Genomic DNA, 26,762 nt, shown 5'->3' on the forward strand with positions numbered 1-26,762 from the left:
AAAGCGGTAGTCGAAGGGATAAGAGACATTGCTGATTGGTGCCCTAAGAGTGACTTTAAGGCTCATGGTTCAAAATAATGTTCATCCCTCGCACCTGTCTCTCATCGTGCCCGGATTGAGGGAGTGGCACTCGGGTTCAGACCTGAGTCACCCATGTGGCTGATGAACAGCATCTTAAAGGCTGTTGTTTCTTGTATTTGGGGGGTCTTTAAAATGCTATTCAAGTGGGTCTATCTAGTCTGTGTCTTCATCTCATCCAAAAGTTGGGGTCCTGGGGGAAGGTGGGAAGATACTAGGGCCTTTAGTCTTATATAGAAATGTAACAGGGGCCTTCCCGAAATCGTGGAGTGCGGCCACATCTACTTGTTTCTGTTTTTTTTTTTTAAAGATTTATTTTTTATTTTTTTATTTTTGACAGGCAGAGTGGACAGTGAGAGAGAGAGACAGAGAGAAAGGTCTTCCTTTTGCCGTTGCTTCACCCTCCAATGGCCGCCGCGGCCGGCGTGCTGCGGCTGGCGCACCGCGCTGATCCGATGGCAGGAGCCAGGAGCCAGGTGCTTTTCCTGGTCTCCCATGGGGTGCAGGGCCCAAGCACATGGGCCATCCTCCACTGCACTCCCTGGCCACAGCAGAGAGCTGGCCTGGAAGAGGGGCAACTGGGACAGAATCCGGCGCCCCAACCGGGACTAGAACCCAGTGTGCCGGCACCGCTAGGCGGAGGATTAACCTAGTGAGCCGCGGCGCCGGCCGTAAGATTTATTTATTTATTTGAAATGCAGAGTTACACAGAGAAGGAGAGGCAGAGAGAGAGAGAGAGAGGGGGGCGCAGCCTCTAGTTCACTCCTCAGTTGGCCGCAAAGGCTGGATCTGCGCCAATCCGAAATCAGGAGCCAGGAGTTTCCTCCAGGTCCCCCACGTGGGTGCAGGGGCCCAAGGACTTGGGCCATCTTCTACTGCTTTCCCAGGCCATAGCAGAGAGCTGGATCGGAAGTGGAGCAGCCAGGACTGGAACCGGCACCCATATGGGAAGCCGGCACTGCAGGCGGTAGCTTTACCCACTTCGCCACAGCGCCGTCCCCTGTAACTGTTTCAACGTCTGCCTGTCAGCACAGTGCGATGGTGCTAGCCAGTGCCAGGCAGCATATAGCTCACTATGTATGGGGAAGAAATGTTAGGTGTATTGAGGGGAACTAGTTGAACATTATCAGTAACCATGTACACATGTGCATTCTTAAATGTACTCTTATAGTCACCACATAGCCTTAGAACACCCAATCAAAATGTACGTAGTTATATGAGGGAGACAAAGAAGCTTAAAGGCATATGAGAAAATGCTGCAGGACCGAGGCGAAGCTGCACACTATCTATAGTAGCACCAACTGTGAACAACCCAAATACCCTTCAACACAAAAGAGTGTGATATGTTCCTGTGGGGAATGCTGTACCATATTGCAGGGAGTAAACTGTAAATGCAGCAGCATAGATGGATCTCACAAACCTAGTAGGAAGCAAAAGAGGTTAGGCACAAAGGAGTACATCCTATGAGATTGCATTTATATAAAATTTTAAACTGAGAATACTAGTTTATGATACTGTGAGCCCAGGATAGTGACTACCCTTGAGGAGAGGAGGTTAAGCAGAGGGAGATATGCAGGGACTTCGGGGCTTCTGATAAAACCTTTTCTACTGGTTGGTTACCTGGGAGTTTCACTTTGAGAAAATTTTTTGTGTTGAGTATGGATGTGAAACTTTACAGTGTATCTGCTATGCATCGATAAAAAGTACCTCCCACTCCAAGGAGAAGGTCAAGGCTACAAGCTAAATGCATGATAGAAAGCACTGGATTCCCAGTATAGAAAAGGGAACAGAGAAAACGCTGCACCAGAATTGTGGCAGAAAGTACACTATCTGCGCTCGTCATCTTTCTATTCCAGAAATGGGCACCCACGAGAAATCCCATGCGACATGCAGGTGCCACAGGATGGAGTTCAAGCTGTCTAGATACTGCAGAAGCCCTGATCCAAGACACTGAACTAAAAACCGTTGTAAGGCCAGTAGACCTCGTAGATCTGTTAGAGTCGCTCATAAAACTAGCCCAGTTGGAGGAGTGCACCACTGAGGCCACTTCTGAGACACCAGGCAAATGGGCCATTGTGACAAGTTGAGAAATACAGGTATAGATCGGTGTACAGCACGCCGACTGTGGCCAAAAGCACCATTTGTCTGTGTGACAGGCAGAGTTACTGCATTCCTGCTCCACAGAAGAGCTTTGTTGACACCCATGAAAGTTGTACAAGGAGAAGGTGTGCAACTCCCCCATGAACCCACACCTCCTTGACAGAGGGAATCCGCCTGCCATTGCTGCTTCTCCTGTACCCATACCTTGGGGACTCAAAATATGCTGTTCAACAAGTGAATGCTGATCCATGGAGCGCCACTGTGTACTCAGCATGGTGCTAGGTGCAGCGTTTTTTGTTTTTGTGGTTTTAATGGACGTTCTTTTATTGTTTGGATAAATACTTCAAGAAATTCATAGGGAGGGGCTTTGGCAGTTATAGAACATAAGTGAAAACAAAATTCTCCAAGGTGTGATCTTATATCCTAGGGGATACACTATAAACTGGATGTCTTCAGGTATGGGGAGTTAGTGTCAGAGATACAGTACTCACCAGCTCTCTCCACGGAAACCCAAAGGGACTTCAGTGTTGTTTGGGGAGTCCGATTGAGTTTGTGATCAAATACCACATTCTTCACATAAAATCTCTCCCAAGGTACCAAAGGATATTAGTATTTAAAGTGAGATCTCTCCATGGGGAGAAGAGGAAAATGGAATCCACTCTATAAAATTTCACCAAAATGGGAAAGCCACTATTCAATACAGCTTCTATGATCCTTGTTGCTCTTGTTTTTCATCGAAAGCCTTGCCAAAAGCAATGAAGTGATTAATTAATGAAGGGCTGGGTTTCCCTATTAATTGGTCTGTTCTTCATATCAGTGCTTTGATAGAGTTTAATGGCACTTAATGATCACAGTTGATAAAAACGGAAGTTTTAGACCTGATTTTACTGTGGTTTCTTTCACGATTTGTATGTCTCTGCCTCATTCTCCCTGTGTTACCTTCCAGGTAATCTCCCATCCAAGTACTAACCAGGCCTGACCCTGCTTAGCTTCCGAGATCAGACAGGATCGGGGGCGTGCAGGGTGGTATGGCCATGGGCCTTCTGGGTAATCTCTACAAGTCTAGCTCCTGGTTTTCCAGTTCTCTCTTAGGCTGGGCACATGCAGTCTGCTCTCTACCTGTCGTGTGTCTGATGTCAGCGACCACGATTTTCGCATGTAGACATTATGCGGTTCTTTCCATAGATTTGGGGTGCTATTTGATGGTTGATGGTTTCTCTCATTCCTTCGCCTAGATTTTGTTCAGGCAACATGGGTCGTTTGTCTGTGGGCCCCAGGCCCCATGCGTGAGATGTCCCCTAGGAAGACTTTTTCCTTCCATTCCATTTGAGAGTTTGAGTTTGGGAGAGAGAGAGCATCCCCACATTCCCGTGGTGGGTCCGGCGCAGTCTGCTTTGCCTGTCAGGGATGCCAGATTTATCCAGGACTCTCGGAGCAGATTTCCTGCCTTTTTAATCACAGGCTTGTCTCTGTGGCTGGGTTACCAGGGCCCAGCAGGCGACCCTGAGACCAGCGCCAGCCCTTGCTCACTCACACTTACTGAGCCTCTTAATGGTGTTAGTGATTTGAACCATGTGGCTGTATTGCCAGTTAAGTCTATTAAATGTGTGGTAGAAACTACCCCCCCTCACCCCCAGTCTCAACATTCCGTCCTGAGTGGGTTTCTCCAAAAATCTTATTCACTGTTTGTTAGAAATTGGAATAGTGGTCATTTTTAGGGTTATATAAATTTTAGGTCATGGTTTTGCCTTTGTATAGCCCTCTAAGTAAATACTATAGATCAGGTTGTTTTTTTTTTTTTTAAGATTTATTTATTTATTTATTTATTTGAAAGAGTTACACAGAGAGAGAAGGAGAAGCAGAGAGAGAGAGAGAGAGAGGTCTTCCATCCACTGGCTTATCCCCAGTTGGCTGCAACAGTTGGAGCTGGGCCAATCCAAAGCCAGGAGGCAGGAGCTTCTTCGGGGTCTTCCATGCGGGTGCAGGGACCCCAGGACTTGGGCCATCTCCTGCTGCTTTCCCAGGACATTTCAGAGAGCTGGATTGGAAGTGGAGCAGCCGGGACTTGAACCGGCACCCATATGGAATGCCAGCACTGCAGGAGACAGCTCCACCCATTACGCCACGGTGCCAGCCCCTGTAGATCAGTATTTTACAAATCATCTGTGGGAAAGGATTAGTTCTTCAAGATTTTCCAGTCTGCCATGGACTGATCTTTTGGTTAACTGCAGGAAAAATAAATTGCTGATCATGTGCTTGGATGTTACAGCAATGTCAAATTGCTACAAAACTTTCTGCAAAGTTTTCTCACTTTCTTCTCTTTGCAGACCAGTAGGAAGCAACGGGTGCACCGGACCACACTTTGAGTAGCACTGTTGCGGGTGGTACTTGATTATTTTTTGTGGGTTAGAATTTGGTGATAATGTGTTCTTTAAGCTTCTTGTTGATTTACAATTTTTCCATTTGAAGTACTGTGTTTTCTTTCTGTAGGGCTGTTTCTATAGCCTTATCTGCAGTAGGAGGTGTTTGCCTTCTTTAGCTATATGCGAGCCTGTGCCAACCAGTGTGATGGTGATACTGATGTACTCTGAAAAGTCAGTCATAGGTTAATAAAATATTTCTTTACATCTAAGGCCTGTTGATCCTAGTGGGTTTTTGGCTTTTGTTTTGTTTTGCTTTTCATCTTAATCTAGAAGATCTCGGTGGTTGGTTGTCACAATATCCAGTCAGGACTGCCAACTGGCTGGCAGCAGTTGTAAGCTGCCATGGATTTCAGAGATGTTAGAAGGTGAGAACACGTGTGTCTTAGAATATCGTGCGGATGGACACATGGTTGTTGTCACTTGGAATAAATGGGGACTTGCTGTTGGGAAGTCCTTGGAATGCACTTAGGAGGAGGAGGGAAGATTTTAGTGACCTGCTTTATAAACTCCACCACTCTGCAGAGTGGCACGTCTTGTTGTGACAGCCGGGTGCTAACTGGGGCACATTCTCTGCTCTCTGGTTGGGAGCGAATGCTGTAGCACTCTTGGAATGAACCAGCAGTGAGAATCGTGGCTGATCTATTTGTGAATTGGCGGCACTGGTGTATCTGCCAGTGTGACTGATGGACATTCGTCTCAGCGTTGAGACTGGGTTTTCTTCCTCTCGGCTTCCCTGTGGCCTACCCCTGCCATCTGAGCTTGTTAATTTGGGGAGTCCCAGTTTCCCATTTTCTTGACCCCCAAGCAGGCTTCTCGGCACTTCTTTCAGTTGCATCTTAGCTGTCTCTCTGTTAGATGGAGTTCTCCAAAGCTTCTGGTTACCCTTCCGCATTGTTCTGGCGCAGGTAAAGGTTTTATGTTACCTATTTTAAGTTCTCTGGTCACTTTGAGAGGAAGGGCAGTGTATGTGTGGGCCAGCAACGTCATTCGTTTCTTCTTCAGGTATTTCTTGAATGTCTGCTCTATGCCCAGCATAGTTCTAAGCGTGGAGAGGACAGCACTAAACACTAAATAAATATAGGGTACCTCTAAGTTCCGGAGGTTGGCTCTGGAACATTCATTCTGCTTCATTCTAGTTGGCCTACACTGTGGCCTACCTGGTTCCATTTCCCTTCATTTTCAGAGCGCCACTTAAAAAGATAGCAGTTTTAGAAAAATCTTATCCTAGGCCTGAGTAATTTATGTAGACTTCGGCACATGCTTCCCTGTGGTTTGGCACTCATATATTTAGGAATAATCTATGTGTTATTTGCTTTTTAGCCGATTACACCTCAACAAGAAGGCAACAGACAAGCAGCCCTACAGCAAGCTCCCAGGTGTGTCTCTTCTGAAACCACTGAAAGGGGTAGATCCCAACCTAATCAACAACCTGGAAACGTTCTTTGAATTGGATTATCCCAAAGTAAGTATATTATACTCAATGGGCGGGGGGGGGGGGGGGGGGGCTGGGAGAATCGTGAGTTTTTCTCTCCCCCACTACACACCCACATCATAAACACTAAGAATTTCAGCACTGTATAAGGTGAAAGTATTGAACATCTGCCATGATGCTGGGCTGCTGACAAGCTGTAGCAGGCACAGGGCAGAAGTGGGGTTGAGGAAGGGGTGTCAGTTCCCCTTCTCACTGCCTCTACATTCACCCAAATAGAAACCCCTGAGTCAGCTTCCTGGACTCAGATATTCTCAAGTACCTGGTAGTTTGAATACCCAAAAAAAGCCTCATTTCGGAAGAGTTGGATCGTATATGAACCTTCAGAAGCGGAGGCAGAGTGAGAAAGCAGTGTGCAGTGCTCTGAAATGGGCTGCGTGGCAGCTGGAACCAAACCTGTGTCCCCTAAGAAACCGGCTTTGGGCCTTTAAAAATAGGTTACAGTTAGTGACAAGGTCGGGCTTTGTCTTGTCTGAGTTAGAAGTTTTTTATTGTTCTGATTTTTGCCACCTAGTTATTTTGCGCATACCACCTGTCTCCAGTCTGTAGCCTGTAAGCTCCTGGTACTCAGCTGAAGAACCTCCAGTCTTTCTGGACAGGGGAGTATTCTTTCATAGCTTCTCTTTAGTCTTCTGCCTATTGTTTCTTGGGAGAGCTTAGTCTTTTTGTATTTAGCATTCACCGCTGTGACATTTTGAGCCGCCTGTTTGAGACACTGCTTTTGGAAGTGGTAGATAACTCGTGAAAAGAAGGTGTCTTTCAGTTTCCAGCTGCTTGATTTTCAGTCGGGTGTCATTTTCCCTTGGCGGTCTCTGTCCGCTTGCATCAATTCTTACCCCGTTGCCTCTGTGTTTTTGTAACTATTTGTGCTGCGTGGAGCCTCTTCTGCCTTGTTTCTTTAGGAGAGTGTGGCCCAGGAAGTTAGAGGAACATCGTATAGAAATCCGTCCCGGGGTGACAGGTTTTCACACTCTTATTTCTTTTCTTTTAGCCTTTATTTTTCTTGGTAGCACCAGAGAAAACACAAACCAGATAGCCTTAATGTAGATATTGTATCATTTAATTATTTTTAAATTTTTTTTAAAGATTTATTTATTTATTTGAAAAGCAGAGTTTACAGAGAGAGAGAGAGAGAGAGAAGAGAGATAGAGATCTTCCACCTGCTGGTTCACTGCCCTAAACTGCCTCACTGGCCAGAGCTGGGCTGATCTGAAGCCAGGAACAAGAAGCTTCATCCAGATCGCCCCCTTGAGTGCAGGGGCCCAGGGATTTGAGCCATCTTCCACTGCTTTCCCAGGCACAGTAGCAGGGAGCTGGATTGAAAGTGGAGCAGCCCGGGACTCGAACTCGCACCCACATGGGATGCCAGTGCCGCAGGTGGCAGATTTTACCAACTATGCCACAGCGCTGGCCCCAATTCAGTTATTTTTTTAGTATTGTTTTTGTATTATCTCTTTAAAAGTTTTTGAAGTAAAAAATGTATATTTCTCCTAGTTTGTATGTTTTTATGTATTAAAAAATTTAAAAGATTTGACTAATATGCATGTATTAGCCATTCAATCAACTAAACATGTAACTTTTAAAAATAAGATAACTGTATATAGTTGACTTTTTAAAACTGAAATGCAAAATATAGTCTTTTATAATTCAAAAAGAATGATATAAATGAAGTTAATTCTAAAACAAGGTCTGCAGTCAGAGAATTGGAAGTTTTTCAAGCCCCACATTATGTAAAAACGCAATTTATTTTTGTGAAAGAGTAGATTCATAAATTGTAAGTGAATCTCGGAGCGTAGTTTGGAACCACATGCATTTATCACTGCAGATCTGAGTCTCACTCTCCTTTCCGTCACTCTGAAGACTTGCAATGGAATTTCGATGTGACAGCACGTGTAAGAGGATAGTCCTGGGATTTAAAACAGTCGGGGAAGGTAGTGCAGGCTTTGTTGTAGGAAGAATTTTTAAAAATAACCTCAGGAACATATGTGGCCATTAATGCTGAACATTTGGACTGAATTTGTAATTGATTCCTTCTTCTGAATGAGGACCATTTTTTTCTGAATTACAATTCGGCATTATCTCTGAGAGTTCTGTTTTCATTGGGTTCTTTTTCCATTTAAGTCACATCAGTGAGGCATTGTGGTTAATTGAAGAGAAAGCTGTTTTGATACTGATGATAAAATGAGTAACAACATGGGCAAGAGATTGTTTTTATTTTTTCATGTACAATTTTATTTTCTAATTATAAAAACATTGTTAGCTGTGTGAGTAGGCAATTTGGAAAGCAGAGAAGCACATACATTTTTTTTCCTAGGGGAATTTTTAACGTCATAACACTTCATTTGCTTTTTAAAAATCCAAGCACAGTATGTTGTAAAGTCACAGGAACCCAAGTGTGAGCGGGGTTGGGGGGGGGCGGTCTGTCACCCTCCAGAGGCAGGAGAGACAGGTGGTCACAGTCAACATGTACATGACTGCACTTTACTCCTTGCTTCTTGGTGGGTGTGACAAATGAATCTTTTCAGATTTATTTATATTTTTGAAAGGCAGAATTACAGAGAGGGAGAGGCAGAGAGAGATCTTCCACCTGCTGGTTTACTCCCCAAATGGCTGCAATGAACAGAGCTGGGCCCATCTGAAGCCAGGAGCTTGTTCCGGGTCTCCCACGTGGGTGCAGAGGCCCAAGCACTTAGGGCCACACACCGCCGCCCTCCCCGATGCGTTAGCAGGGAGCTGGACTCGAAGCAACGCGGCAGGAACTCCAGCAGGTGCTGGTATGGGATGCTGCGTTGCAGGTGGCGGCCGAATGCCCTGCACCACCACTGCCGGCCCCAGTTTTTTGATATTTTTTAATCCCTTGCTTGTTTTCAGCCTTTTAGTTGTTACAATGTTTGAGAAGAAAAGGAGGAAATTAGCCTGCTTAGCTTTTTTTTTTAATCAATGAATCTTTTATTCTAAAGTTAATTTTCTTGAACAAAGTGCATAGAGAATAATAATAATACCTTTTTAGGTTTTAAAAATTATGAAATCAGAAAAGGTGCTGCTTTAGTTAAATTGTAATTTGCTGAGGGAAAAAAAATGTTTTGTGAATTTATTTTCCCCAGTGTAATCTCCTTTCTTAAACCCTTATGGTGGCAAATCCTAAAACATATTAAATTGTTTTAAAAATGTTCGGAATCAGAACAGGCATTATGGCGTAGTGGGTAAAGCTGCCGCCTGCAGCGCCAACATCCCATATGGTTGCCAGTTCAAGTCCTGGCTGCTTCACTTCTGATCCAGCTCCCTGCTAATGTGCCTGGGAAAACAAGCATGAATCTCCTGGCTCCTGGCTTCGGCCTGGCCCAGCCCCAGCTGTGGAAGATCTCTCTCTCTGTCTCTCTGCAACTGCAACTCTCCCTTTCAAATAGATAAATAAATCTTTTTTAAAAATGTTCAGAACATTTTTGCAAGTAGAATTTTGCGATTTAATTTTTTTAGAAGATCATTATTGGGATTTTATTTTTCTATTTAAAAAATTGTTTTATTCTGCTTAACTTTTTGTATAGCAACCTTACTAAAGATTTGTCTGATGAAAGCTAACCTTCAAGGTTTATTTCTCAATTTTATGTATCCTTACTGTGCCAATTTAGAGGAATTTACTACCCCTTATATCCCATAAATGTTTCATGAAGTATTTAAGTTAATATTTTAAAATTTTATTTTCTTTTTTTACATTTGAAAGGCAGAGAGAGGGGAACAGAACTGAGAGACAGAGATCGATCTTCAGTCTGCTGGTTCACCCTCCAGATGTGTGCAACAGCCAGGGTTGGGCCAGGCCAAAGCCAGGACCAAAACTCTATCTGGGTCTCCCACATAGGTGGCAAAAATCCATGTACTTGAACCATCATTGGCTGCCTCCCAGGGTGCACACTAGCAGAAAGCTGGATCAGAAGTGGAGTAGTGGGGGGGGGGGGGCGGTGCTGTGGCGCAGCAGGTTAATGCCCTGGCCTGCAGCGCCGGCATCCCATATGGGCGCCAGTTCTAGTCCCAGCTGCTCTACTTCTGATCCAGCTCTCTGCTATGGCCTGCGAAAGCAGTAGAAGATAGCCCAAATCCTTGGGTCCCTGCACTCGTGTGGGAAACCTGGAAGAAGCTCCTGGCTCCTGGCTTCGGATCGGCGCAGCTCCGGCTGTTGCAGCCAGTTGGGGAGTAAACCATCAGATGGAAGACCTCTCTCTCTGTCTCTCCTCTCTCTATGTAACTCTGACTTTCAAGTAAATAAATAAATCTTAAAAAAAAAAAAAAAAAAGGAAAAGAAGAAGTGGAGTAGTGGGGACTCAAAGCAGACACCCTGATATGGGATGTGGGTATCCCAAGCAGTGACATTAGCTATTGTGCCAAATGCCCATCCCAAAAGGTACAATATTTTTAATGGACATTGTATTTTTAAATATACTCATTTGTACTTATGCCTGATGTTTTAGATAGTATTAAAAAAAAAAAATCTGGGGCTGGCGCCGTGGCTCACTTGGTTAATCCTCTGCCTGCGGCGCCAGTATCCCATATGGGTGCCGGGTTCTAGTCCCGGTTGCTCCTCTTCCAATCCAGCTCTCTGCTGTGGCCCGAGAAGGCAGTGGAGGATGCTGAGGTACTTGGGCCCCTGCACTTGCATGGGAGACCAGGAGGAAACACCTGGCTCCTGGCTTCAGATCTGCGCAGCTCTGGCCGTAGTGGCCATTTGGGGGTGAACCAATGGAAGGAAGACCTTTCGACCTTTCTCTCGGTCTCTCTCTCTCACTGTGTAACTCTGTCAAATAAATAATTAAAAAAAAAATTTTTTTTAAAAAAGAACCCATTTAAAAAAAAAACCTGAGAATTTATTTTTGTGTTAGCTGAGAAAGCCTTTACCAATTTAGCATTGTGTCTTGTCAGTTGACAGTTGGAGTGGTTTAACTATTTTAATTCAGAGATTCCTAGCAAACTAAATTTTGGATCAAAGTGTAAAGACAGAGATGATTATCTGAGCTGAAAATGAAGTTTCGTCGTTGAAATCTAGTATGTCAGAGAACAGTTGTAATGCTGCTTTAATGTGGTACACTTTTCAATAACAGAAGCCATTAAATGGCACCATGTGTTTTTGAGTTTGAACATTTTCTGGGATAATGTGAATTGAATTTCAAATTAGAAAGTATGTCTTTAATCTGAAGTTACATTAAAAGGGTAAAATCAGTAAAGTTAAACCTTACATCTGAATAAAGGTAAAAATCTACCTGCCCTACTTATAATTTCCCTTTTTTTTTTTTTTAAGATTTATTTATTTATTTGAAAGTCAGAGTTACACAGAGAGAGAAGGAGAGGCAGAGAGAGAGAGAAAGGTCTTCCATCCATTGGGTCACTCCCTAATTGGCTGCAACAGCCGGAGCTGCACCAATCTGAAGCCAGGAGCCAGGATCTTCTTTCAGGTCTCCCGTGTGGGTGCAGGGGCCCAAGCACTTGGGCCATCCTCTGCTGCTGTCCCAGGCTGTAGCAGAGAGCGGGATTGGAAGTGGAGCAGCCAGGACTCAAACCAGTGCCCATATGGGACGCCAGCACTGCAGGTGGCAGCTTTACCCCACTACACCACAGCACCAGCCCCTGTAACTTCCCTTAACACCTTGTACTTCTCAAAGAGTTTTTGCTTTTTTCTTTCCATTGAGTACATTTGTGGTACTATACTTGTACTTTATATGGTTTTCTCTCACTGGGGAATAAAAAGGCTAAGATTGTTATTTATTATGTTTTATGGAACTATATTGCTTATAAACACATTCTTTTCCTATATTTATGCATATGTGCAAGACAGCATACATTATCAAAGTATGAGACTATGCCATGTCTAGAGAAACAAGGAACTCAGACAAGCTTGGCTGAGCCATTGGCTGTAGTGGGAAAGCTAATTGTTACTTTTGCCCTTTGAGAAGTCACTTAAACTCTCTTGTTGTAAGGTCACTGCCTTTTGGTGGCTCAACCAAGCTTTGAGTCACGATGAGAGGACGGCTGGCACTGTGACTTAGGATGGAGGCTGTGGGAAATTTCGAGGGTGTGGTAGGAGTGGTGCTCTTTGCAGTCTCAGATTTTAATCTGGTCTCTGCAAGCCTGGTTTCAGCCCTCCTTGAGTCACACTTCGGGTCAGTCATCAGTGGAGATAGATACTGGATAGAACTGCAGATAGAAAGTATAAGGAACTTAATATTATTTTCACTGTTGATTTAATTATGTCACACACATTTTTTTTCCACTTGAAAATCATCTTAACTTTATTTGCTAAATCTGCTTCATTGACTATAGTCATTGTCCCTTTGTGCTTAGCCACATATTTCTTTATTGCCAATTTTTGGGGAGATAGTATATATTAGGCAAAGAGTAATTACTGTAAACATTTTACTTCTACTTGTTACTTGTGTATGCTTGCCAATAGAAGTAAATCAAGCAGGCCCTCCCATTACCTGGGTTGCTGTGTCTGTAGTTCTTTTGAATTTTTGGAACACATAGCTTTGCTGTTTTTTCGTGGACATAATTATCCCTTCTGTGCTTGAAAATATTCAGACAGCTTTAGGAAGAGGAGTTAGTGAGAAATTTGTCTTTGAGTCAGCATGAAGTTATATCGCCATTTCTGGGGGGAAAAATTGCCCCTTGGATTACATACCCCACAAAATAAGAGTAACATCTCTGTAGGTGAAGGCAAACACTTAAAAAATGTATGAGTGCTCTCAATGGTAACTTGCAGGTTTAGCTCAAGATTTTCTGAACCTGGCTGTGTGTCAGAATCACCCAGAGATTCTGACTCAAAGGTCTAAGAATAGGGCCCAATTCTCTCTTTTTAAATAAATGTTCTAGGGTAATTTTTGACATAGTCAAGTGTAGAAAAATGCCTGTCTTAATTTGCTGTCAAAGACTAAACACAGCACTGGGAAAAATGAAACCCTGGGTATTTTCATGGTTGTGAGGCTAACTCCGCATACTTTCCGGGATAGCGAATGTTCCATCAAATCAAAGTCCATTTCATTTCACAGAGTTAGGCAACAAAAATTCGAGTACTACTTTGTCACTTTTATGTGACCCATATGGAAAAAAGCCTTCATAGTTTATCATGATGGGATTTTATGTGTCATTTGTAGCACTTCAGGAAGTACATGCGAAGTTCAGAGACCGAGCCGCTGGGGAACAGAGGGTGTGTCTGTTTGGCTTCCTTGCTGCGGTCTTACCTCTGCCAGGCACCTGTGAGCGTTTAGTAAACCTTCGATGATGAAGGTCACACACAAGCCTGAGACCCAGTTTAATCCCTAGGAGGTACCAGTGTGGGCCCTGCCCACGTCCTCTTCGGGGGGCAGCCGCTCCGGGAGCGCAGCTCTGCTCGTCCTGATAGTTTGCACCTGTTATGAAAACCCTCTTTTGAACTTTGTGTGTACCACTGCTTGTTTTTCTTAGGCTTTTTCATCAGTTCATAAATGCTAACAGTGAGTACTTGTTTTTTTAAGAGGTTAATTTGCATAAAATATGTTCTTTGACTAGTATGAAGTGCTCCTTTGTGTTCAAGATCATGATGATCCAGCCATTGATGTTTGCAAGAAGCTGCTTGGAAAATATCCAAATGTTGATGCTAGATTGTTTATAGGTAAGTAACAAACTCTACAGTAGCCGTTTTGCTTTGTATAATATTTTGCTGTGTTGAATGTTAAGTATCAGCGATCTCTATTAAACCATAAAGTGTTAGCCACCCACTGAAGCTACTAGCATGTTTGCTTTAAGCATGTTTGCTGGAGTAAAGGGGTTTACAAACATCTGAGAAAAGTTACAGACACCAAAGTGGTTTTTGTCTGTCAAGGATTAATAAAACAACATAGAAAATTGCATTTATTCTCATTCATCAATGTTTTCCCTATGTGGTCTTTTCTCTGTCCCCATTGACTATGACTGGAGTAATGGAATTCACTTTTGTTATATTGCAAAGTGTGTTTTCCCAAACGCCTGTCAGCTTATTGTGAGGACCTGTAAAGGTGCATTTCCATCCATTGTTTTTTCTTTCTGTATAGGTTTAATGTGAACTTCGTATTTCACCGTACTGGGTCACTTTCTCTGTGCTCTTTTAATTACGATAGTTTCAAAATGAGTCCTATAACCTTTTTCTTAGTATCAGCTTTTTTTTTTTTTTAAAGATTTATTTGTTAATTTGAAAGGCAGAGTTACAGAGAGAGACAGAGACAGAGAGAGAGATCTTCCATCTGCTGTTTCACTCCACAAATGGTCATAACAGCTAGTGCTGGGCCAGATTGAAATTAGGATCCAAGAGCTTCTTCCAGGTCTCCCACATGGGTGCAGGGACCCAAGTACTTGAGCCATCTTCCTTTGCTTTTCCCAAGTGCATTAGCAGGGAGCTGGATCGGAAGTGTAGCAGCCAGGATGCACACTGGTGCAGGTATGGGCTGCTGGCATCACAGGCAGCGGCTTTACTCACTGTGCCACAACACCAGCCCCATCTGTATCATTTTTAAATTGACAAGTGACAACATGATTTTTTCAAATATGTATACATTGTGGAATGACTAAATAAAGCTAATTGGCATAATATACATTAATTTACATATTTGAGTAATCCGATCAATGATTAAGTCTACAGCACATAGTTATTAACTGTGGTCACCATTTTTTTTAAAGATTTATTTATTTGGAAGTCAGAGTTACCTGGGTGGGGCGGGTGTGTGTGTGTGTGTGTGTGTGTGCATGCGTGTGGAGCTCTTCCATCCACTGGTTCACTCCCCAAATGGCCAGAACAGCCAGGCTGAAGCCAGGAGCCAGAAGTTCTTCTGGGTCTTCCACGTGGATGCAGGGGCCAAGCACTTGCGCCATCTTCTGCTTTCCCAGGCCATTAGCAGGATGCTGGCTCAGAAGTGGAGCAGCCAGGACCTGAACCAGTGACCATATGGGATGCTGGTGCTGCAGGGGGCGGCTTTTACCTGCTGTGCCACAGCACTGACCCCTAATACTGTTACTACAAGAACTTAAGAAGTAGAAAACTGAAATAGTGGGTTTTCAAAGATAAATGTCACAATTCTTTTGAAAATGAATATTTTTTCTAATATACTATGAATAATATAGTAAATTTAAAAAATGATGTGAAAGTGCATAAATTATGAAATATGCATGTACTTGTTACTGTGCTCTACCATGTATCTTTGTAAATAATAGAAAATATTTTCAATGTCACATAACTCTTTTATTTCTGTACCTTTATATTTCTAGGTGGCAAAAAGGTCGGCATTAATCCTAAAATTAATAATTTAATGCCAGGATATGAAGTTGCGAAGTATGATCTTATATGGATTTGTGATAGTGGAATAAGAGGTGAGATTTTTCTTTATTTTATGAAACTATTCATTTGATGATAAAATCTCAGAAACAATCTGCAAATATACTTGTCAATCCTTTTTGTTGGTCTAATAAATTTATTTCATGGCAGTAAGTCCAGTTTTACTTACAAAGATTTTGATTGGATCCATACCTAGAATGTTATGTGTATAAAGATGTTTTCATTTTGAAAATTCCAACCATTAAAAAAATACTCAAGGTCCATTCTCAATTTACATGCTTTCTCATGTGTGTCACTTTGCCATGTGTGTGTGTGACATCCCTTATTTTTCTGTTGTGCTGTGAATAGTGCAACACAGAGGGCCAGAAATCCACAGGTGTATATTTTACCAGATAGCATACATTTATTAAAATCCATCCGTGGTTTTGCACTTTGGTGGTTTTAGCAAGAAGCCTTTTATATCCAGCCCCTCAGCATCTGTGGGGAGTTTGCTCCAGGAACACCCTTTGGGTACCACAATCCACAGACAGGCAAGTTGCTTAACTGAAGTGGCATAGTATCTGCATGTGAGCTATGCATCCTCCTGTACTTAGAATAAATGCAACGTGAGTGCTAGGGAAGTAGCGGTTGTACTGTGTTCTTTAGGGAATAACAACATGGAAAAGTCTCTCCTCGTCCAGTTGAGGCGCAGTTTGTTTTTTTGGATTTTTTTACTTGCAGTTGACTGAATCTGCAGTTGTGGAACCCAGGGACAAGGGGGATCAGCTGTACTGAAACCACAGTTTGCATTTTTGTATGGTTAAATATTTACACTTAAGAAAAGTTTCAGTGTTCTGTAATATTGTGTTAAATTCTAATTACTTTAATTTTCATGGCCTCAGTGTTATTCTTTGCTGTGAGGGGCTGTCCTGTTAGGAGGTCGGCAGCCCTGGCCTTGACCTCCTGGATGCCAGTAGCACCCCTTCTTCTTAGTTGTATCAACCAAAAACGTTTCCAGACACGGCCAAGTGTGTCCTCTGTGGGCCCACCTTGCCCCTGATTGGAAATCACTAACCCAGAGTATGAGCATTTAAGGTTCAAATACAACTGTGTTTTATGTGGTAGATTTAGTTCTGAAAGACTTAAAGGAAATGAAAAATACTCATTTAAAATGATACGTGTGCTGTTTGAAGATAAAGCAATGATTTCATTTTTATCAGCTTAAAATACAAATTTGAATATTAATATAAGTGAAGGACTGCTATGGATTAATCGAGGCCATTACACGGGTGTGAATTCATGGTCAGAGATTATGTCCGCTCTTCACACTTGCTGTCTTTTATTTACTGCCATATGTTTGTTTTGTTTCCCAGTGTACAGATCTCTGCTAAATGTATCTCATTGCAGTCTCCTGAATAGTTCTGTGAGATCAGGTCGATTTTATACCCACAGAGAAGGTAGAGGCTCATTTCTAGGGCTGGAGGGTAGAGAAGCCAGCACAAGACAGCACAGGCGCTGAGGTCCTGTGGCTTCTGCCCCTGAAACTTCTCCCCTAGGACACAGCGTTAGTCCAGTCTGCAGGCCCTGTCCTGGGGGCAGTGTTCTCAAGGCGTGTCCTGCCTCCAGTACCCAGCAGGTGTATGCTGGGCTGAACAAGTACTGAGTCAGTGAACTTAAATTAAATTATTGGAAATTTTGTGTTCTACTCAGAAAGGTGATCAAGATCGACTTTATTAAATTCAAATATTTACAACAATAATTTTTGTTAAGAACTTAATAAAAATTCATAGAATATAATTGACACTAATGAGTGTTTTGCTAAAAAGATTTTTTTCCTCTTCCCCTCCCCACTTTTATTTTTTTCATTGTAGTAATTCCGGACACACTTACCGACATGGTTAATCAAATGACAGAAAAAGTGGGTTTGGTCCACGGGCTGCCTTACGTAGCAGATAGACAGGGCTTTGCTGCCACCTTAGAACAGGTAAGTGCAGTGCTTGTGATAATATTGGTGATGTCAGATCCCTCATAGAATCCTCAGGTTGAGAGGAGCTGTTGTCTTCAGTGAGGAAGCTGCTGGGGCCTCGGGGCCCTCACAGCCGAGCTGATGCACCCTGGCCCTGAAGAGCTGTGCACAGGCAGCGTCTGGGGTCCGACTGCCAGCCGGACACAGTCTGTTCCTCTTCCTCTGTTCTCGCTTTCCAGTTTTGGAGTTCAGTTCTCAGCTAGTGATTTAGAACGAAGGGCCCATTACATCGTTCTTTCAAAGATTCAGTCTGAAAAGCACCTTTTTAAACTCTGATTTCAAATCCAGCTAGTTTTCTTCATACCTCTCTGAGAAATATATATTCTGCTCAGGAATGATTTGCTTCTATGTAGGAAACTGTAAATTATGGAAAAGTAATAGAAGCAAATAAAAAGGTCCATAACCATACCAATTAGAGGAAGTTTCTATCTTTAAAAATTAAGATTTTTTTTCTTTTTAAGTATTTATTTGAAAGAAGGACAGAGAAGGAAAGACAGGGAGAGAGAGAGAGAGAGATCTTCAGTCCACTGGTCCACTCCTCAGATGCCTGCAACAGCTGGGGCTGAGCTAGGCTGAAGTCAGGAGTCAGGAACTCCAACGGGGTCTCCCACGTAGATGTCAGAAACTGCAGTACTTGAGCCATCACCTGCTGTGTTCCCAGGCGTATTAGTAGGAAGCTGGACCACAATAGAGGTGGGACTTAATCCTAGGCATTCTGATGTGCGATGCAGGTGCTCTAGCAGTGGTTTACCTGCTGAGCCACAATGCTAGCCCCAGTTGTTTTTTATTTATTTATTTGAGAAGTGGAGCTACAGAGAGAGAGAGAGGGAAAGACAGAGAAAGGTCTTCCATCTGCTGGTTCATTCCCCAAATGGCCGCAACAGCTGGCGCTGGGCCGATCCAGAGCCAGGACTCCCACATGGGTGCAGGGGCCCAAGGACTTGGGCCATCTTCCACTGCTTTCCCAAGTCGTAAGCAGAGAGCTGGATCAGAAGAAGAGCATCCCGGACTTGAACTGGCACCCATATGGGATGCCGGCACATAGGCAGAGGCTTAACCCACTACGCCACAGTGCCGGCTCTGCCCCAGTTTTTGTTTTAACATTTTGGCAATTTAGTTTTTTTTTTCCTGTATACATTTTTTAAAAGCATAATGGTGATATAGAACTATAAAATAAGTTTGCATCTTTTTTTACTTCATAAACTTTCACATATCATTAATAACTTTTCATAAAAGTAATTTTGTTAGCTTTATCATCACTTACATGTTCCATTCTTTAACCATTCCTGTATTGTTAAACATTTGGCAAGAAAAACTTGTTTTATTACCAGGGAAGAATCCCGTGGTTTCAGTCCTTAAATATAATAGCTTCCTCTTAAGTGTAGCTGCATTTATATTCTTTGGAGTTACATTCTTATATTTGCCACAGATCTGAAGAGCTAAAGATAAATTGTGAGAATTTGCATTTGACCTTTGATAATTTGAACCATGACCTCTTTAATATCGCCTGTGTATACATGAGTTGTCCTTTACGAGAAATTGTTAGTCTTAAATTCCAGAGTGTTTTGATTAGTGAGAGAAGTGCTGGGTAGTTCCTATAAAATAAACTACTGGGGCGGGTGTGGTGGCTCACTTGGTTAATCCTCCGCCTGCAGCGCTGGCATCCCATACGGGCGCCGGGTTCTAGTCCCAGTTGCTCCTCTTCCAATCCAGCTCTCTGCTGTGGCCCGGGAGGGCAGTGGAGGATGGCCCAAGTGCTTGGGCCCTGCACCCACATGGGAGACCAGGAGGAAGCACCTGGCTCCTGGCTTCGGATCGGTGCAGCACGCCAGCCGTAGCGGCCATTTGGGGTGTGAACCAGCAGAAGGAAGACCTTTCTTTCTGTCTCTCTCTCGCTGTCTATAACTCTACCTGTCAAATTAAAAAATAAGTAAATAAACTACTGTGTGCTCTCATATACCACATCGTATTTTGTGTTAGCAATATCCAAGTTGGTGTGTATGTCAGTGACAAACATTTCCCAGGATACACCCCCTCCCTTAGTGTAGACTGAACCCCTAGAAGTCACTCTGTTATCCTTAGAGCAAATGGAAGCGGGCCAGAGGGATCATTCTGGTCTGAGAAGCAATCCTGAGAGCCTTCACTCGATCCCCAGTCCCACCTCATCCTAAGCCTTTGCTTAGTAACTGTTTAAGGAGTTAAGACGTGTGCTTCTGGTCTTAGAAGCTGAGTTTGGTTCAGTCCCACAAGCACCAGTTTTATTGGAGTCTGGGCTTGGGTCGGTAGCGAGCGTCACATGTTCTCAGTCGTCCCTGAGAAGTGTTCTGTATTTGCATGTGTAGCTCCTGCCACTGGGGAGGATCACAGCTCTTGGTTTCAGGCTAATTGGACAAGGCAGCAGATGTGAAGAGTATATAATAGACAGGGCCTATAGCTAATAGGGAGGGGAAGGCCAACTCTTTCTAGCATTGATGTATCAGTTTACACATCTCATGACTTTAATATATGTAGGGGAATGTCAGGAAGAGATGGGAGATAGACTTTTAGGATCTACCTAATTCATGAAAAATTCATTTGACAAAGTAGGGAAAAATCTCAGTACCAGTACCTCAGGGGCAAAAGAAGTAGCAAGCCATGAAAGGATACAAGAAAAAGAATTGAACAGGATTCTCCTGAAGGTTGATATCCTATGGGTGCTGTGTGTATGTACGTGCTTGTGCTATGTATAAGTATATTAATCCAAACAAATATGCAGATATGTGTGTTTGTATATACTTTTTCACATGAACATTCTAAAAAAGGATACGTTAAATATCTTAAGTCACTTAGTGATATTTTTAAGTCTTGTTTTATACCCAAATTAAGTTTTATTTACATAAATCTTTGAATCTTGCAGTTTTGTAGAAGACTGTTTATTTCAGAATAGAATATGCTTTTTCCTCCAAAAGTAAATATTTGTTGGTAATGAACGAGGCTCACCCTGAACACTAGCAGTTGTTATCTTCATAGTGACAATAAGAATATGCAACTAAGTAAATTACTGGCTGCTTTATACAAACACAAATGTGTACCCCTCTTTACTCGAGCAGTTTATGTAAGAATAATGGGATATTCACTCAATCATATTTAAAGAAAATCATTGGGAAAACCATTATATAAGCACTATGCTTTTAACATAATTTTTTTTTTTGGCCAGGTATACTTTGGAACTTCACATCCAAGATCTTACATCTCTGCCAATGTCACTGGCTTCAAGTGTGTGACAGGAATGTCGTGTTTAATGAGAAAAGATGTGTTAGATCAAGCAGGAGGACTTATAGCTTTTGCTCAGTACATTGCCGAAGATTACTTTATGGCCAAAGCAATAGCTGACCGGTAAGAAAACTAAAGCCATAATATCTTTAGCACCGCACTTCTGTTGGCTTGTTCTTTCTCTTCTACCCATGGATTAGGGCTTTTTTGAAATCTTGTTTTGTGCTTATGCAGAAAGAATAGATTAATAGTTTTAGCAAAGCAATTCCTGTTAATTATTTATAGATTTGTACTAATGAAGCAAGTGAATGTTCTGATTCCTCTAACATTCTTCAAATTAATGGGTTTGAAGAGATTAAAAGGAAGCATCTCTGTGGTTATGAATTTTCATGAGTATAGGGTGTAAATTTCTGTGTTTTACAAGAGTTGAAATTGTCAATGTAGTCAGAAGCTAGTGGGTGGACATTTAAAGAATATCATTTCAAAATTTGAAATTTCTCAGTAAATTACTTGATACTTTGTTAAGAAGACACCTACTGATTCGCGTGATTACCTTAGCATTACTCTGTCCTAAAATCTCTGATTTCCAAGGAGATCATGGTTTCCTGATGTCTCCCATGATGTCACTTCTTACTGAATGCCTGCGTGCACTCACCCTTTTGGGGTTTGGGTGGTGGTAATGATCAGAGTCTAAACTGTTAAGTGCAGAACCCTCTCCAGTCAATGCTTTCAGAATGAGTGCGCGTTCAGTTTCTTTTTTTTTTTTTAACTTTTATTTAATGAATATAAATTTCCAAAGTACAGAATATGGATTACAATGTGTACGTTCAGTTTCTTAAACTGTGAAGTCAGGGGTTAGTAACTCCGCTCAGCTCCTGGATGGTGCCATCAAGGGCCGACGATGACCCAGAAGTCCCTGAGAAATGTGCCACTGCCGAGGCTGTGGCTGACTCTGAACACCAGCAGTTGTGGACCCTTCAGTCAGCACCCTTGTCTGTGTTCATCACCGTAGCTCATTTTACAATTTTCTTACTTTTCAGAGGTTGGAGGTTTGCAATGTCCACTCAAGTTGCAATGCAAAACTCTGGCTCATATTCAATTTCTCAATTCCAATCTAGAATGATCAGGTAAATCAACTCTCTTCTTTTCATACTCTGCTAAAAGAGGGGAAGGTAATGTTTACATGGTCTAACATGGTTTAAAAAAAAAAAAAAAAGACCTCAAGGTTAGATTTTTGTTTAGTTTCAGAAGAGTTTTTGCAAGTTCTGTATTAATATAAATTTAACGTCTCAGTACATTTTCTTGGCTGTGTGAAGCTGAGTGTGTTCAAAAAGGGAAGGGTCTGAATTTTTAACTATGCTGACCTCTATTGTCTAACAGTCTGTACCTTGATTAGATTTTATAATCTGTGTTCATCAAAGGTAGACTATACAAATGCATTTATAGACTTCTAAAACTTTTTCAGGTGGACCAAATTGCGAATCAACATGCTTCCTGCTACAATCATTTGTGAGCCAATTTCAGAATGCTTTGTGGCCAGTTTAATTATCGGATGGGCCGCCCACCATGTATTCAGATGGGATATTATGGTGTTTTTCATGTGTCATTGCTTGGCATGGTTTATATTTGACTACATTCAACTCAGGGGTGTCCAGGTATGTGGACAGGCATGAAAAGGTTGGCAGTCAAGTGGTGGAACTAAAAGCATTTTAATTTAGAAATGGTTGAAGAAAAGTCTCTCGGAGCCATGCTTCAGCTTCCTGTTGAAGGTTCCTGTCAGGTTTAAACATTGCATTCTTTAGTCGAATGTTCATGCAAAACTTAACTTTATTTGCAATTTTCAGTTGGTTATATGATCACTTTTATTAAAGTTCCCCCGAAATGATGGGAAGCAGATTAGCTCATATTCAAACCGAGAATACATTGGATGGAGGTTATTTTAATGCTTCTGATAATAATTAACATCTCATCAAATGGCATATAACACAGGGTGGTTAGATTACCTAAGGAAGCAGACTTGATTTTAAGTAATACACTTAGAAGAGTATTCTTATAGGTATAATAATAGATAGTAATCCTAAATATCACAAAGTAATACTAATGCCAATCGCATACTTAGGTAGCATACTTATATTTTTAACTTATTTTTTCAGTCTGATAGTGAACAAATTTGTTTTTTTTTTTTCCTTTAATTCCTAGGGTGGCACACTGTGTTTTTCAAAACTTGATTATGCAGTCGCTTGGTTCATCCGTGAATCCATGACAATATACATTTTTTTGTCGGCATTATGGGACCCTACGATAAGCTGGAGAACTGGTCGCTACAGGTTACGCTGTGGAGGCACAGCAGAAGAAATCCTAGACGTATAACGACAGCTCTGTGACTGTGTATAAAGGAAAAAGGAGAAGTATTATAAATTATGTTTATATAAATGCTTTTAAAAATCTACCTTCAGTAGTTTTATCACATGTATGTTTTGGTATCTGTTCTTTAATTTATTTTGCATGGCACTTGCATCTGTGAAGAAAAAAAAAAAAAACACATCTGTAGTCTTGGCCAAATGGTACACACTTTATTTTAAGGAAGTAGAGAATCAAGAGAATTGGTTCTAGGAACCTGGGTTTGTATTTTTTTGTTGTTTGTTTATTTTTTTAAATGAATACGTATACATATATATACGAATGTTCTGCAGCAAACACTATGACAGTATCCTTCAGTAGAGAAAGTTTCTTATTTGGGAGTAGGACACTCTTTTAGAACATTCATGAGTGGGATGGCAACAGCTTTGGGTGTTTAGAAAAGACTGGAAGGTAGTGACTTCCCACGTCTCAAGCGAATGGCCTTATGCAGTGGACAAGCCACGGAAGGTACTAACGGAGAAACTTTTTCATGCTTTATGCCTACCTCTGTTGTTGCAGAGCAAATGTAAAGTTGTAATAAGGTAGCTAGGCCTTGCAAAAACAAACAGAAAACCTTTAAAAAATAATAATAATAATAAAAGAGCTGGAGTCTAGTATTTATATGAATCTGTGAGAGATATTTTTTTGGTCTCACTGCAATGAACCAAAAGTAGCTGAGTTTGGTTTTTAATTATAGCCATGAATTGAAGGCATCTTTTTGACCAACTCCTGTTGGTTCTGTCTTGAACCATTGTTAATCACTGTGCTGTAATTAGAATTGCTAAATCCCTGCTCCTCACCCAGCTCACCCCAACTTTCCTCAAGTTTTTTTTCGGGGGACCTGGGGGTAGTTTTGTTTTAGTGTGAGTGGATGTTTTGATAGTCATAAGGAAAAAATGCATTTCAGACACATTTCACACATGAGCTATTTTCTTACACAGTTTGTCTTATTGTTAATAAGAATGTAATTTCATGATACAGGTATTTAATATCTTTTCTAAGTAAGTAAATATTCTAGCCATCCAAAACTTGCAGTGGAGTCCATTGAGAGGGGACAGGATGAGTTTTACTCTTAATCAGTATCAAACTAAGTCTACGTGTGTGTTTTTTTTTTTTTTTTGACTGTTATAGTTTGTCTAGTCTTATTTAAATTGGGTTTTGTATTCCAGTTTATATGACACAATAGACTAGGTCCAAGCTAGCTGTAAATGCATGCTGTGCTTCTCTCCGCCTCCCCCTCATGTCGCTGAACTTGCTTGTCAGGTTGTGCTTAACTTGTGGTGAACTGGACTTGTTTTGTTTCTTTAAAAAAAAAAAAAAACACAAACATGTAAGGAAAAGTGCATAAGGCTTTCATTTAGTTTTTCCATAGTGGTCTTTTGCTCTTGCTCCGGGCTTGCATGGCACACAGTCCAGTGAGTGTCCCCGGCCAGGCTCCCCCCGGCACCATGGCAGCTTTCAGCAAAGCTCAGCGGCTTCGCTTCCCATGGCCAAGCAATCCCGTGTAGCATATCAGCAATAACTACATATTTCTAGAAAACTTTTTCACTTCACTGAGCCAATCCGTTTAATTGTCTAATGACTAGCCCCGTGGTTTAAATTGCAATATCTCTGTAATATGGACATACCAGGTCTACACATTATACGCAACGCTTTTCTCTGGGCCAAACTGCTTCAGGTTTTGTTTCATTTTGTTTTGTTTTGTTTTTTCTTCTTTGCCTTATGATGAATTTGTTCGAAGGGCATTTTCTTCATGAACAGAGGCTTGGATGCATGTTCCTTTCTCTCTGTGAAATGGGCGGGATTGTTCCCGGAGGAACGTTGCACGGTGAAAACCAGTCTAGTTGTGACCCACTATGTGTTTATTTTTGTTTCTCACTATGACGTGAGTCGCGTTTTGCTGCCCATGTTTGCAATTGGTTGGTTTAATGAAGTTTGGTTGATGCCATTCCTTGCACTGCCGATGTGAAACCTTGCTTGTTACTTAGTTTTCTTGCTAACCCCAGTATGGGCAATGTGACAAAACCAAAATGGCTGGACAGACTTCTTGTGTTTTGTAAATATTAAAAAACAAATGTTTTGTGTGTTTTATGTGGTCGTGGAGTATTTCCTTACAGTGAAGCTTCACATATGCAGACAGAGTGACTCTTTGTTTAGCAAGTTTGAAGTGGTGATAAAATGGTAAGGAACAATACACATGCTGGAGAAAGTACCACAGCAGAACTGTAGGAGTCCAAATTTAATAAACTGTCTTGAAAAAAAAAAAAAAACTCTTAGAATATACCATGTTTTATTATTTAAAATCATTGTCCTAAGTTTTTTGTTGAAAAAATAAAAATTTGAATACAATCAAAACATTAGCAGTGATGTGTTTTCCTGTGTCTTTTACTGTATATATTTAAAAGTAATCTTTTTCACCGTTCACATCAGAATTATTAAAAGGGTTCTATTGAGAGTTAACTTTGATGTCTTCCTTCCACCTGTGTACAGGCGGCCCCGTAATTATGCAAATAATTATTGATAGAGAAGATTAGTGCATACCACAAGTCTGTGTTCAGGTGAATACGAATAGTTCAGGCCCGTCCTGAAGCGTCTCAGGGTCTAGTGCTTCAGTGACTATTTACTCCATTCAGGTTACGGTTGCTGACCGTATCGACTTAACTGTGGTGGGAAGGAAACAGCAAACCGGTGAACATCTTTCCCTGCAGAGCTCTGAGGATAGGCATTTAATGGAAGAATTTGCTTTAAAGATACAGATATCTGCAAGACAGCTTAAGATCAATATCTCAGTGCCTAAAAACAAATAAAAATACATATCTTTACCAGATCTTTAAGCAGCAGGTAGCCTGGGAATCAAAGCATGCTAAACACTTTGCCTGACCCCTCCCCAGTTCTGGGCGAGGACAGCACAGACTGGGTGGTGTGAGTGGGGTGATTTCATGTGGCCATGCTGTTGGGTTCATTCATTGTCAAGTCATCCACGCTGTCAGCGTGGACTTCTATCATGTATTCTCTACAGGATTTAGAGTACCTGAACGTCCCCTCCCCCTCTTCTTCACCGCTTGCTTTGCCGTCACGCCACTTTTTCTGGCCCTATCACTAGCCTAGAGCTTTTGTCATCTCCCCTCGTGACTCACTGAGCCCAGGCCAGCCAGAGACACAGGGAGACAGGACGGAGTGGGGTTGAAAGACCATGAGTTACAGTCATAGAGGTGGTGGCTAAGACAGTGGCTGAGTCAGAGTTAAGGACAGAAGATTGGAAATCCATTTGGAGATTCCGTGGGAGAAGGATAGGCAGGAAAAACTCAGGCTGCCCAACCTGGGTGAGCCTGGGCGTAGTGGCTGTGGGCCTTTGGGTGGCTTGCTTAATCGTTCAGACTGTTACCAAGTAGAGGGGTGGGTGTCAGAGCCCTTCCTGAGGACATAGGCGATGACGTGAGATGAAGCATCATGAATCCTGGTTCCCTTGTCTTTTCAAAGAAGGAACTGGTAAAAGAGTGCCATGGGACCTTGGGAGAGCTATTTCAGGAAGGAGATGGTCCCGAGGGGGCTCGTGGACAGCAGGGAAGGAGAGGAGGCTCTGAGTTGCAGAGCAGGCATCCTCCCCACTGGGGCCGGCGCTGTGGCGCTGCGGCGCTGCGGCGCTGCGGGTTAACGCCCTGGCCTGCAGTGCCAGCATCCCATATGGGT

General features: G+C 42.2%; 1 protein-coding gene across 1 annotated transcript in view; it reads left to right on the forward strand.

Moving 5' to 3' along the window:
- The window catches only part of UGCG (UDP-glucose ceramide glucosyltransferase), a 39,295-nt gene extending 13,868 nt beyond the window's left edge, over window positions 1–25,427 (forward strand). The window contains exons 2-9 of the mRNA XM_070055584.2: window positions 5,922–6,063; window positions 13,621–13,723; window positions 15,349–15,450; window positions 17,266–17,378; window positions 20,617–20,795; window positions 21,713–21,799; window positions 22,138–22,327; window positions 22,872–25,427. Of these exons, the coding sequence (XP_069911685.1) occupies window positions 5,922–6,063; window positions 13,621–13,723; window positions 15,349–15,450; window positions 17,266–17,378; window positions 20,617–20,795; window positions 21,713–21,799; window positions 22,138–22,327; window positions 22,872–23,042 (1,087 nt within the window). The 3' untranslated portion in view covers window positions 23,043–25,427. The remainder of the gene's footprint in view (window positions 1–5,921; window positions 6,064–13,620; window positions 13,724–15,348; window positions 15,451–17,265; window positions 17,379–20,616; window positions 20,796–21,712; window positions 21,800–22,137; window positions 22,328–22,871) is intronic.
- Window positions 25,428–26,762: the final 1,335 nt, after the last annotated feature.

Source organism: Oryctolagus cuniculus, chromosome 1, assembly GCF_051225735.1.
Source record: "Oryctolagus cuniculus isolate XC-2025 breed Fujian yellow rabbit chromosome 1, ASM5122573v1, whole genome shotgun sequence".
NCBI classification, from domain to species: domain Eukaryota; kingdom Metazoa; phylum Chordata; class Mammalia; order Lagomorpha; family Leporidae; genus Oryctolagus; species Oryctolagus cuniculus.